This window comes from Citrus sinensis, chromosome 3, assembly GCF_022201045.2.
Source record: "Citrus sinensis cultivar Valencia sweet orange chromosome 3, DVS_A1.0, whole genome shotgun sequence".
Taxonomy (NCBI): domain Eukaryota; kingdom Viridiplantae; phylum Streptophyta; class Magnoliopsida; order Sapindales; family Rutaceae; genus Citrus; species Citrus sinensis.
The window spans coordinates 49469871-49484471 of NC_068558.1; the positions used below are offsets into that span (position 1 = coordinate 49469871).

The 14601-nt window shown below is 32.8% G+C and overlaps 2 protein-coding genes across 2 annotated transcripts; one reads left to right on the forward strand and one right to left on the reverse strand.

Moving 5' to 3' along the window:
• The first annotated feature begins 1221 nt into the window (after positions 1-1221).
• LOC127901022 (probable non-specific lipid-transfer protein 2) lies at positions 1222-2030 on the forward strand. The gene is made up of 2 exons (XM_052436820.1): positions 1222-1663; positions 1792-2030. Exons 1-2 carry the CDS (start codon positions 1284-1286, stop codon positions 1808-1810), a joined length of 399 nt encoding a protein of 132 aa, XP_052292780.1. The 5' UTR covers positions 1222-1283; the 3' UTR covers positions 1811-2030.
• Positions 2031-7302: 5272 nt separating this feature from the next.
• On the reverse strand, positions 7303-11446 carry LOC127898699 (cyclic nucleotide-gated ion channel 1-like). The gene is made up of 9 exons (XM_052436805.1): positions 11285-11446; positions 10702-10758; positions 9882-10452; positions 9570-9782; positions 9177-9478; positions 8995-9106; positions 8449-8685; positions 7974-8368; positions 7303-7865 (listed from the first exon to the last, which is right to left on the reverse strand). Exons 2-9 carry the CDS (start codon positions 10728-10730, stop codon positions 7556-7558), a joined length of 2169 nt encoding a protein of 722 aa, XP_052292765.1. The 5' UTR covers positions 10731-10758; positions 11285-11446; the 3' UTR covers positions 7303-7555.
• Between the last annotated feature and the right edge of the window lie 3155 nt (positions 11447-14601).

Sequence of the window (14601 nt, forward strand, 5' to 3'; positions counted from 1 at the left end):
AGCATAATTTCTATTGTGTTATAGGGCTGGTTTAGGATACTGAAGTTTGAAATTACAAATAGAAGCCCCCTGATTCTCCATGTCATTTTAACTTAAGAGTTCCAAAATATCTTTAGACAAAAAAAAAAAAAGAGGTCATATGGAGGGAGTATGGTCGATTAAATATTATCATTTTGAGATCAACGTGTATATCGACCACCAAAAATCACCTAGCTATATATTGACAAGAAAATAACAATGTGGCCAGCTAGGAAACCCATCTCAACACAGCTCTATGTGCATTCGATGTAGGGATGGCAATTTGCGGGCTTGGGCCGGGCTTTTTAAAGCCCAGGCCCAAGCCCGCATCATTCAAACAAAGCCTAGGCCCTTCAAAAGCCCGCCCAACTTGGACGGGCCGAACTCGGGCCAGGCTTGGGCCGGGCTCGGGCCGGGCTTGGGCTTTTTAAATCAATTATAAAATATTTTTTAAATTAAGAAAAAATATTTAAATTAAAGATAATAATCTAATATATAAATAGAATAATGGTCAAATACATGAAATATTAGTAATACAACCTAATAAAATAACAAATACTAATATAAAAAATTAAACTAATTTAATATTTTGAATTTTTTCTTTTTTATTTAAATTAAATTTATTTTTTATTCATAAATTTAAAAAGCCCGGGCCAAGTCCGGGCTTTTTTGCGAAGCCCTTGTCCAGACCCAATATATGTGGGCTTTGTAATTTTTGAGCTCATATCCAGGCCCATCCGTGCGGGCCGGGCTTTAGGCCCGCGGGCCTGGGCTGGGCTTGGCCGGGCCTGGACAAGCCCGGGCTTTTTTGCCACCCCTAATTCGATGTATGTCAATAGTTGCCTCAGCTGATTAATGGAGATTGTTTGAGCAAGAAAAAGATCGATCGAAGAAAGTTGTTAAATTTATATATATTATCTTCAGTATTCATCGATGATGCATGACGACAGCAATTTATTTCCAGCACGATAAATAAAATGCCACTTTACTCTTACACATTCCCTGCAAATATTGCAACCTCAATTTGTCCAACAATATGAAGATGTTTATTCCATCCTGTCACTGGTAGAAGAAGTAAACAATACAACTTAAATATGAAAATCACGAGATATATATGCATGCAACAACCTGAAGAAACTGAACTCATGCACAATTACACACGCGCGCGGGCGCGCACACACACACATATATATACATATCACCTTATTCCCTCACAAAATTAAAAATCAACACACAAATATAAATAAAAAGAAAAAGAAGCAATAATGAATTGGACAATTGTGTTCCTACTCCTAGCAAATCTTGCATTACTTTCATGGTCAGCCTCATCCATTGAAGACCTTGACCCTCCACCCAATGCAGCTCCCTCTTTGCTTTCATGTGATGAGGTCATTCTTGACTTAGTTCCATGCCTCAGTTATCTTAGAGGTGAAACCAAACAGCCCTCAGCAGCATGCTGTTCCGGCGCTCAGAAAATTTCTAATGGAGCAAAATCCCAGGCGGCCAAGAAAGATGTATGCACATGTATTCAGAAATCTTTGGCATCCGTTGGGCCTTATGATAAAAATCTCATCCCTTTAATTCCACAGAAATGTGGAATCCCACTTACTCTCCCTCCGATTGATGCTAAAACGGACTGTTCCAAGTACTCTCCCTAGCTATATAGCTTTATCTCTCTTTCTCTCTTTTCTCTCTCTCTTTCTTTTTTTTTCCTGTTTTTATGTTTTTATTATGCATGCATGAACGCTACTGATTGATAATTTTATCATGCAGGGTTGCTATTTATGTTTGATTAATCACGGCGGGATTACACGTGGAAATGTTCCAATCTCCATACTGTACGTGCTAGAAGGAATTTTATTGTAATACATTATAAATACACAGAATAAATTCTGGCCAGGGACAGAGCAGTCAGTCAAATGAGGGAGAGAAAAAAAAAAAAAAAAAGCGATGTCGCTTTAATTGTTTTTACTTAGAAGTAGCTATGTATTTCGTAATAATAAGTATTATTTACGTGATGTTATGGTCTTCTTTATCAAGTTTTCTTTTTGTCCATAATTACAAAAAACTGGGAAAAAGAAAATCATGCTTAACAGAACGACCGTCTTTTGGTGTTTTGTCAGAAACCATGACGGTTAAATTGGTACTGGACGTGTACGCATGTACAAAACGGTCCGCTTCACTTGAAATTAGAAACTAAAACTACTGCGTAAGAAATATGAACTTAAGATTTGCTTGAACGAGAACGACTGCTTTTCAACCAATTTTCTTTGACTGGCCACCCGAATTCATATCTTAAGAGAGACAATAGCAAAAATTAATATGTGTTTTTGGATTTTGCCCACCCTTAAAATAAAATAAAATAAAATCTATATCTCCTTCCTCCATTTCCTCTATCCTCTTATAGTTAGCTTTGAAAAAAAAAATTCTTATTTTGGGTAAATAAATGTTAGGACCCAAGATTCTATACCGGGTAGAGAATAAATAATAAATAGAAAATAGAAAATAAATAGAGAATCAAACCAATCACATAATATAAGAATTTACATGAAAAACTCTAAAAAAAAACCATGGTTGTCAAGGACAATGAGAGAAATTCGGTCAAAATCTCAATAACATTCAATCTTTCAATAAATTTATTGTTTCTCTCACATTAGAAACTGTGTTAATTATTGTATTACATCAGCGAGTGAACCCAACATTTTTATATATAATAATTATTTCTTATAGGAGAACTTTTTTTTTCCTTGTATATAAGTTGTATTCCTCCTAAAATAAGTTAAGTACAAAGAGAAAATTACTTATTTCTCAAAATTATCTTAAAGAAGAAAATGTCTTAAAAAAATTTTATTAAAAAAAGAAATGTATTTCCTCACAAAGTACACATTAATCAATCATTCAGATAAACATTTTATGGTAAGACGACCAAGTGTTTGATGCAAATCCTGAAGTATATAATGAAATGTCCACTTGACAGAATTCGTATTACACTTATGTTGTGTTTACTTGCTGGAGTGGGAGTGAGGAGTGTGGATTCCTCCCACTCCAGCGTTTACTTACTTAAAATGGGGAGGGATTGGGAGTCCCACTCCGTGGGCCCCACCCATTTTTGGAGTGGGGTGTGGGAGTGGGACTCCGATTGGGGGAGGTGGGAGTGGGAATCCACTCCCACCTCTCCCATTTCTATCATTTTTTTATTTTATGTTTTATAATTAATAAAATAAAATAAATAATATTATATTTATTTAAATAATAATATTATATTTAACTAAATAATAATTTACATTGATTCTAAGTTAAAATTATTTTAAAATAATATTATTATATTAATAGAGAATTAATAAATATAATATTATTATATTTATTTTAAAAATGATAGTACTATATTTATTTAATAATAATAATAAATACTTTATTCTAAGAAAATATTAATTTTGTACTAAATAATATTATATTATTATTTTATATAATAATAAATTTAATATAATTATATTAAATAAAATAACATTTCATTTTATATTAAAATTACAATTAATAATTTATTGTTCATAATTAAGAATATTAATAATTATAATAAATTTACAAATATAATAAAATAAATATTATTCATTAAATATATTTTTTATTAGTTTTGTAATTAAAAATTATAATTCTTTAAATAAGGATAAAATTGTAATTTGAAACTATTTACTCCAAATCCAAGACAAAGTAAACACATAAATTGGATTCTGATCTCCATTCCATGCTTCCATTCCAGTGTAAGTAAACAACCTACTCCTACTCCTACTCCACACTCCCAATCCTAGGATTCCCACTCCCCAGGATTCCCAATCAAATCCAAAAAGTAAACGCTACCTTAGTGTTGTTGACATAGACAAACTGCTCAAATGAATAAGCAAGGATTAAGCAAGCAAGCAATACAACCAGTATAGTGGACAAGGCTGTACAATGAATGAAAGCTGAGGTTGCTGTGTCACTCTTCAGGAAGCAAACAAGAATTATATATCCTTGCAAAAACAGATGTGTGTGTGTGTGTGTTTTTTAAGTTATATTTTAATGACCATTTAACTCCCTTTCTAACTCATATGAGTAGGGTTCAAACTCCAAATCTCTTATTATCCAAGCATAGCAACAATCATAGGAATATAATACAGACAGTGGCCAGGAGTAGGCCGTCCAAAATTTGGGAGAATTTTTTAATTTTATTTAGAGAATGACATTACATACATAACTAGAACTGGTATATTTATAAGTTGGTCATTCTATATAAATTTAAAAACGGATCATATAAATTTAATACAAAACCCAATTACCCATCATACCCACTAAAGGTGCTTTTGTTTGCCACCTTCAATTTTCTTCCTTTTAGTTTAATAACTAGGAAATAGAACCGCGACTCACGCAGCTTTTAAAAAAATTTAATATTATCTTTTTTTTCTTATTCTACTTTTAACGAATTATTCTATTCGATTTAGAGGCAAAACTTCCAAAATAAAAAATAAAAAAAATAAAGCAAAACTAAAACCAAAAAAACTTTTTAATTATTTAAAATTACATTAGTTAAATTAACACAACAGAAATAGAAGTGCCATAAATGCACCTTGTCTAAGCCAAAACCTTGGAAACCTGAGGCTGATATATCACTGCGAGGCCACCTGGAGAAGGAGCAAAAGATGCATCACAGTAGTGAATTCGAGAGAGGTGAGTATTGCAGGCCAGCAATTATGGGTGATGATATCAATGGCGCGGCAATAGTCAGGGCCAATATCAGCCTGGCTATTAAGGAAGAATATAACAATCTCATTTCAGTGTGATTTCAGCTCCATTAACGCGTCCCAGCACTTCGTTAGGCCTCAGCTAGCTTCAAATCTTATTGCAAGATCGTAGTCTGGTTTCATATTGTTGTTGAGGCGATCATCCCTGCTGATTGCATTTGCAATATTTGCCATGATCAGGCAAGTGATGGCCAAAATAAAAAAACATATATTTTAGAGCCATTACTATTTTGTATTCTTTTACATTGTGTTTATGTTTACGTGGGATATCATATTTTTGTTGCTATTTATAAATTAAGGTGAGGTAAAGGAGAAGAGTGATTAAAAATGTTTATAAATTATTGCTTAATTTATGATCAAGAAGGTTTCAATTAGAGAAGATAGTGGGTCTTTTGATGAATTGTTACATATTAATTGTGTAATAACAATCAAATTAATTATGAGAAGATGAAAAATTAAATCTGAAAGAAATTTCTCTATTTATTAGATAATAGAGAATATACAAAGATGAGAAATTGTGATGACACATCAACTCTTGTAGTCCCAACTTTATATAAATATATAGATATGTCCCTACCTATACACACACACACACACATATACACATATACATCTAACCAAAGTCAAAATAGTAATTGAAATAGAATGAAAATACATTAGCCACAAGTTAGAAAATAAAGTACACATTTTATTTAATTATTTACATTAGTACAACAACAAAGCAATTGAAAGGAACATTGTAACCGATTCCTAGCCTACTTAAATTCTTAGCAATCAACTTCGTAAGGCAATAGACAATAACAATTAAAAACAAAATTTAGCCCACCCTAAAAAAAACATGGCTTTGCCCTTGGAAACAGATGCATGTAGTACTAAAATAAGACATAGAAAGCAAATGCAATAATATAAGATAATACTGTAAAGCTCATGGTGAGAAATATATACAAGAAATTTCATAACATTTTTGTTTGTTCTTTGGATTGGCGCAACCTGAAAACTTTCGTTAGGGGGCTGCAAGAATAAAATTTGATTATATATTTTTATTATTGACTTCTTAAAGGATAAAATATTGGTTGCCTTTTGGGTGTAGTTCGGTTGGTCTCAGATGCAGTTTGCACTCACTATCACTTGAGTTGAAATAACGAAACGATATAAGCAAATATTGTTGTTTAGTGGATGAGGTTCCTCATCTTCATCCAAACTTTTGAAAAACCAAAAAAAAAGGATACAATACTCGATGAAAAATTAAACAAAGAAACTAGATAGTAAGCTAACATTGTAAAATTAGAGAGTGGCGCAATAACAAATTTAGATATGAGTTAAAAAAAAAAGTTTTTAAATTTAATATTGAATTGTTGAGTTGTGTCTCACATTGACTAGTAAAAGGAAGATACTTAGGTTTATAAGGTGGTACTGTCACTCCACCTAAAAAATTAGTCTTTTGGATTAAATACCTAAAAATCTTATGTTAAGTTCCCCCAATAAGAACTAGAGAAGAAAATTAGAAAATTATGATTTGCTTCTTTAAAAAATACAAATTATAATAAAAATATAATAAATGTGTAAGGATTTTAGAGATGTTGTGGGTGACTAGATCATTTATAGTAAAAGCTAGAATACAAAGGAGTAAATATATAGGTATATATCATGACATGCAATTTGGTGAATTTTAATTAGTGTAGGGATATTTTTCAATTTATATTGTGTAATTCAGTACATAACATTTGTATATTAAAGAAAATCCAAAATTTTACTGTTAAGCCGAGTTGGATCTGCCATAAAGAAATGGAAGACTTTTTTCACCATTTTGATCCAAATAATTCCATGTTTTGGTATAAAGATTTGATTTGAGCGACAAATCATTCGTTACTGATTGAAGGTACAGGGAAAAATGTGCATGCCGCTTTATACACACAGAAAAATTCTACTTGCGATTGATTATTGGAAGGGAGAAAAAGGAACCAAAACAGGCGCACAAGATTTATTGCTTCGTAGCTGCAGCATTTGGTTTTTGAAATTGCTGAAGTTTTCGTAAATCTTTCTAATATTTTATGCCTGGATACCTATTTGAGATATTGGTTGAAACAAATAATTGCAGGCATTGCTTTGCCACTGGCTCGCTCGCTTATATGGATAACTAAATAAATGTAGGATGTTGACAAGATAGTGGTTGGAATATTCAATTTATTATATAAATTGGTTAATTCTGATTTCCCAACGTGCACGTTAATTAAGAATGTATCCCATTTTTCCTTTGCATATGGACAGCGGGACTACATTTTCTTTTGTAACAAGCCTTGCCGTGTTTATCCACTTCCTTCCTTCAGTGGTCAAGAGAACAAGTCGTTAGATATTCCAGAAATAACTGTTGAGGAACACATCAAGGGAGGGACTTTTTTGTTCGTTGACCAAAGGGATTCGACCCTTTGACTTGAGCCTTTCTTCGAGGTATGTAATCCACAGTTGCTCTTCTTCATGTTTTTTTTTTTTTTATTTTGGAGGGAGAAAATAGAACCAAAACAGGCACACAAAATTCATTCTCTTTTAGCTGCATTATTTGAGATACTGTTTGTTCGAAAACTAATAAATTAAGACCTAGTATGTGACTGGATTTGCCCCATTAATTATCTAAGATAGCTTCCTCTGCAAGAGCACATTAAAGCACATCTGTAGTAGCAGGGCAGATGTTATTGTTATTATGTACACACTACATTTGGGTCAAATCACTAAAATCATTTCTCTACAACAGGTACACCTCATTCTCAATCTTTGGCAGTGAAGTCAGGCTCTGCTGGCTTCTGAGGAATTAGTGGAGGCAGTAATCTCTGCGGCAATCTAGTGCCACTGGAACCATTCTGCCGCAACCGCAACGGGTGTAATAGATTGGCAGCAAATTTTGACGCATACATGGTGGCACCAAGGCTCGTTAAAGCCCCAGCCTCTGTTGCCAAAGCATCTTGCAGCCTGTCTTCAGCTTCTTGTAAGGATTGAGCAAGCTTCTTCTTACTGTGCCGGCGCCATGCTGCTTGTATAAAGCATGCTGCCCATGTCCTCCACTGCACCGAGTGGAACCTGAAACCTTCCCCCAATAAGTGAAGTGTGCAACAATATATAGTAATTATATTTTATAACATCTCTGCTATAACGGTCATTTATGCAATAAATTCAAAAAAGACTTGCCTGAAAGCGTGCTGAAGCTGCTTGCTATGAAGACGCCGAAACTGAGAGGCAACAGACTTCAAGTCATCAGCCATGAGAGAAAAAGCTTCAACCTCTGTTAAAGCTTGTACGGTCCTAGTTGAAAGAGGACGATTGGAAGATGATTGAGGATCCAATGCCCATGTAAGGAGTGCTTCTCCACAGAAGTCACCAGCCTTGAGATAAACAGCATTAAAGAAACCGGTTCTTCCACCATAAGTGGTCGTACTCACTAGATTGCCTCTCATAACAAAAAGCATCTCCTCAACTGGATCACCCTCACGAACAATGAAGCTCTTCTCTGTGTAAAGAACTGGCTTGAGGTGATCACACATTGCATCCAACAATTGATCATCCATTTTCTCAAACATTGGCACCTAAGAGTTAGGTGGTGGAAACAATTTAACCTTCTGCTTTCTGAGTGAAAATTAAGTACAAGGTTAAGCAAAGTACTCACCCTCATTAGGAGATCCCAGCAAAGATGGCGCTTAATATCTCTTCTGAGATCTTTAGGGAGATTACGAAGCAAACCCTCTTCCTCAACACCTCTTGTTTCTTGCCATTTATACTGTTCATACCGCCTAATTCTGTCCCTCAGATTTTCGGGGAGCATACGGTGGGACATCCACTGTTCTGCATCTTGCCTTTTCACTCTCATTTCCTCTAATCTTACAGTTGTAGATTCCAGATATTTCTGCAAAAGCAGAAGAGGAAACGATGATTAGCAGTTCATCAAATCACGCACCATGGCAAATTCATTTAGAAATGTTGGAATGAAAATACCCATTTTGTGTGCTTTTGTCAATGAAATTATGCAACAGATCAAAAGAGGAGAGCATAATCTCAGTAATGAGAACACTACTGACAGAATAATTTAAAGACGTCATATTGTTACATGGACGTTTTAGACAATCTAAATGAAAAGTAGATGCACAAGGAGAGTTAAGCTTATATCTGATCAGTGTATATGCTTACAACATTATTTCAAAAAAGAATTTATTACCTGCATGTTGCCAATAAGTAAGGCAAATAAAACCAATCCCGAAATGGATATGAAGATGGCAAAGAAAACCTCCCCAACAAAAGTGCTTGTTTTGAGATTTTGGCCCAGGGAACTGTAAGATAGAGCAAGTCAGAAGCACATTTCAAATAAACCTTTCTTACATATCATATGTGCATACTAACCTAAGATTACGCAGACCCCACCAAAAGCAGTAAAAGAATTTCTTCGGAAAATCATGTTCCTCCACCACCCTTGATTGGAGAGCATCGATAGATATTCCAAAGTTGAACATGGATGAATTCTTTATCTCATCTGGACTTATAAACGGACATGAACCGTGCAGAAGTGTATTATTTGATCCATGGAATTCTCCACAGTACAAATTCGTAGTACAATTACTCGTATCATTCAACTTCCGACATACATCACGCCAGCAACTATCTTGCCGTTCTATGGAGTACAAGTACCAACAAGCCCCAAATATCTACATGTCACATTTTGTTCAACAATCAGAAAAATCCATTCGGTTGCTTACAAAGGTGTCACAGAAACATATATCACAAGCAACAACTTACATGACTGGCTAGCATATAAAGAAAGAGATTTAAAGCAGCTCCAGCCCATGCCGTTTCAGTGAGTATGCCAGAAGTTCTTTTTACATCATTGTACAGTGGATAAATCCGAGCAATTCTTGGAACATACTGGCAGAAAATAATAGTTTTCAACATCTCCTTTGCCACCAATGGAACTGGGCCTTTCACTGCAGGGACGATAATTAAAACTACCAGCTGGAAAAGATGAAACAGGAATCATTGTTATAAATTGCAAAACTAAATGAAATGCCAGCTATTAAACAAATGAATTCGTAATAAGGGAAGGACACAAACCTGTGGTAGAGGAAGAATGGCAAGGATGTCAACAATGAAGTATGACATTAAGTATCTTTTGGCTATAGCCTTAGGATCATCAACCAACTCACCCCTACCAAATACTCGAGAAGAACGGGCAATAAACCCAGTGCGGAATTGAAAGATTATGCGTAGTATGTAAAAGGTATCAATGAATGAACGAAGGACACAAGCAGTGATTTCCAAAGTCTTATCCAAACCAAGGCATTTCCTTTTGCCATCAATCACTGGCATGTAAAAGAACAATGGATCTATTGACAATGCAATTACACAAGAGAGCACAAATATTTTGTTCCACCACTGAAGAAATGGACCTTGTGGGTCGAGAATTCTCTTCTCAGAGACAGATTTTTTTTCAGATTGCATAACATGGGAACGAAAGCTCAATGGCTTCTTCCAGCTTTTAATTCTTTCTGAACCCATTTCATATCCTCTCCGAATACTATCCATAACGGCACTTAGAGTTGGTCTCATTACTCTTGGATAAAATCCATCATCATTGGATGGTTTCTGTTCTGAATAAGAATTCTCTGAATTCCAATCGTCAAACCTGGACAAAACAATAGACATAGCAAATTCCCTCAACCAATTCATCAATAGGAGGCAAGCCCAGAAAAAGAATATGAGAAAGAGAACAAACATAAATTGATTACGGTACAAATTTGTAATTCATAATGAAAATTCGTACATTCATTATAGGAAACGAAGAGCGATTTTGACATGCATAAGTCAAGATTGGTCATTTAACAAAAAAAGGAGGGAAAAAAAAAGAGAAATTTGAAGGGCAAAAGGAACTAACCTTACAAATTTAACTCTCTCGGTATTCATAACTTCCTTCTGATCTTGAAGTCCAAGCCTGCAAAAGTTCAACTTTATATATAATCTAGTAAACTAAGACTAATGTATGCAATAGGTATAACTATTTGTGAAATATATACTCTGATTATTATAAAAGAATTGGTCAATTGATGTACCAATAGTTGCATTATCAAATTTATAATTATGCCTTGATCACTATCTACTTCATACCTAACAATTGTTGTTATGAGAATAAAAATTATATATATAGCACTTAAATATGTTTCCCTTTTTTTTTTCCATTTCAAGCGACAAATCGAACACAAATACAGAGAAAACAACCAAAAGTTTTAAGTTTAAAAAACAAACTGGAAAACAGTCAAATATTTACAGGTTTAGTTTTCAAAGATAATGAACAAAGTAACACATGAAAATTTATTTAAGTAAAAAACACCCAGAAAACCAAGAAGTAAGGGCTCTGGCTTTATGAAACGGTGGTTTCTTGGTCACAAAGTTTTCTTATGATCCAAACAGAAATCGAATAAACATAAGAAGAAAGAATTGTTGGCGTTGCTTTTACGTACCTGTTGTTCTAACGACCGATGGGGAGTAGAAGAAATGGGTTAGATGTTTGGGGAAAAAACTGAAATTATTTCGACTGGTAAACGAAGAAGAAAGTTCGTGGAGCGAGTGCAAGCCTCTAATGACAGTTACCGGCTGCGTTCTCAAAGAGAGGGAAACACATTGAGGGGTAATAACCTTTGGGTATCAGAATCTTTCTATTTATTCGAATGAGGGTAAAGTCCGTACATTTGTATAAAATAGATCCTCAATATTTTTCTTTTTTGGAATAATTACAATGCAAATGTGTGTTACACTGTTAATGATCTACTGAGAATCTTAAATATATGTAATATACAATTCAAAAGCCTATTTAGACTGATTCGAAAATTTATTTTCACTACCAATATTAAAAAGGGAAAATATCCACCGTCCACCTATTTTTTACACCTTTTTCAAAAATACACAATTCCTTCATTTTTTAGCTGGAATCCACCTAAAGTTACATTTTTTTTCACTTTTCCACTTCCGTTTGGAGTCCGTTAAGAAAACTAACGGAAACTTAATAAAATGACCATTTTACCCCCAAAACGAAAATTACAATTTCACCTTAAAAAATACCAAAAATAATAAGATTTAATGATGAATATCATTATTGGTACTTTAATGAAGTACAAAAAAATCTTAACTACTAGAGATTATAACTCAATTAATAATAAAACTCTACTTATCTTAAATTCAATTGATGATTTGTGAGATTGAGCTATTTTTAATACTACTATTATAATTTAGCATTCTAATTACAGATATATTTAAAAAAAAACATGTATTTGATGGTTATGGAATTAATTTATTTATTGACCGATGGGGAAAATAATTAGATTTAATCTAATTATTTTTTGTAATTTTTAAGGTGAAATTGTAATTTTCGTTTTGGGGGTAAAATGGTCATTTTTTAAAGTTTCCGTTAGTTTTCTTAACGAATTCCAAACGGAAGTGGAAAAGTGAAAAAAAATGTAACTTTGGGTGGATTCCAGCCAAAAAATGAAGGAATTGTGTATTTTTGAAAAAGGTGTAAAAAATAGGTGGACGGTGGATATTTTCCCTATTAAAAAAAATCTACTCATATTTTACTTTTTCATTTGACCTCAAATTGAAATCATCAATATTATTAAAAATACTAACCACCAATGAAAATTTACTGGTGTTTTTTATTTTTCTTAAAATGACCAAGAACTATAATGTTACAGAAATTATTCTTTGTATCGTGATTTGCGGAAGTTAAAATTAAATAAGGTAAGGTAATTTAGGTTTGATTGCAGAATAGGGATATCTTTGATATAAATTGATAAAATATAAAATGTAGGGGTTTCTGTGTTATTATTTCAAAACTAGGAAAAGATAAAAGACGGAGTCCACTTCGGAAGAGTCAAGTCCTGCCCGCGAGTCTCCAAGAAATTGTTTCTGAAATAATGTGGGCCCTCGTGGGCTCCCTTGACTTAAAGTTCGGTCCCACAGGGGGGTTGCTCATTGATGGGTTTACAAATATCAGCTCCTGTGGTTTAGATGATTTTTTTTTTTGCATAATAAAATCTATTTTTAACATAAATAATAAAGAAGTTCATTCCTTATTAGGGATTCAATTATTTTGAGAAAAAAATAATAAAGTAATTCATTCCTTATACGGCATCACAAAGTAAACCAGAAAAATAAAATATGACATAGGAATGGCAAAATCCTCTACAGACACCTTAAATAGAAAAATTTTTGAATAATTTTGAGGGAATGTGGTGAGAGTAGGGGAAAAATAATTCTCAAATTCTTAATAGGGTGGGGTTTGGTTTTGTACTCCCCACCCTAATCCCTATTATATATAAATATTTTTTTAATTCTTATTTAATAATTTTTATTTTATCAACTATAATGTCAACTAATAATTTTTTTATTTTATGTAATATAAACATGATATGAATAAAAGAAAATCCTATAAAATAATTTTTTTTAACTCTAAAACATTGTTAAGTTTTCTTTTCTCTTTTAAGGTGTTGCTCTCTTCAAACATTTTTCAGTTTTGATAGCCTTTTAAGATATTATTTCAAACTTTTACATATTTTTTTAAAAATATTTTATAATATGGTAATGATTTTATTTTAAGTCTCTAATTTTTAATTTACTAAAATTATGTATTTATACCTACTATAAAAATATAAAATAGGTAAATGAGGAATATGATGGGGATGAAAAAATCATTCCCCACATAGGGATTCCCCATCCGGCCATCCCCACCCCACTAAATTTATTGGGGAATGGGGTGGGGAATTGAGGTAAAAAAATTTAATGGGGTGGGGAATGGAGGTAAAAAAACTTAATGGGGTGGGGAATGGGGTAGGTCTCCATACCCCCACCCTACCCCATTATCATCCCTAATATTATGGCATCACACACTATAATATAAATTTAGAATTTTACCTTTAAGTATTATAGTTGAAACTAAGCTTAAAAATATTTCTGTCAAAGATCTATTGAAACCAACATCAATGTGGATCTAATTGAAACTTAGCATTGAAATATTAATAAAATATTTACTCTCATGAAAAATACTAGGAGATTCAAACTCTTAACTCAAAATGAGAGGTACGAGTTGTTTTACTCAATTAAGTACTAGTTTATGATAAAGAGATTTATTATCAAATGCATTTGAAAAAAAATAAAAAATCATCTTTAAAAAATAAATTGAACTTCGAAGTTTATGAAGAAATCGCTAAAAGTTTGAAGAAATGTGTTGAAGAGGAGAATGTATTTGGTATTGTTAATAATAGAAATTATCCGATTTAAGATTTTGGGCTTTGTTAAAGTTTGAAAAAATTATTACGCCATATAGTATGATAATATAATATTATTCTACTATTACATCATAGGGTATAATATTTTTTTTTTTTAACTTTAATAAAGTCTAAAATCGTAACCTGAGAAATATAAAATGATTTTCTTGAATTTTAACAAAATATTTTAAACGGGCGAAGTAAGAAATGAAAGCAGTTGGCAAACAGACCAAAGGTGGAAAAGCTGAAAGTTATTGTTGCAATGGAATCCCAGAATCCTGTAATGCTGGACTTCTAGTAGCCTAACTGTTAATTATTATTATTATTATTATTATTATTATTATTATTATTATATATTTAGAATTAGGTGAGTTGGCCATCCTTGCTCTTGTGTTGTACCAATTGAGTGAATCAAATGCAAAAATAAATAAGATATTAATAACTACAAAGTAATAATGATTAATAGTAAAGCTGTTAACATATATGTTTCCATAATATTGATTTTGATGATAACAAAC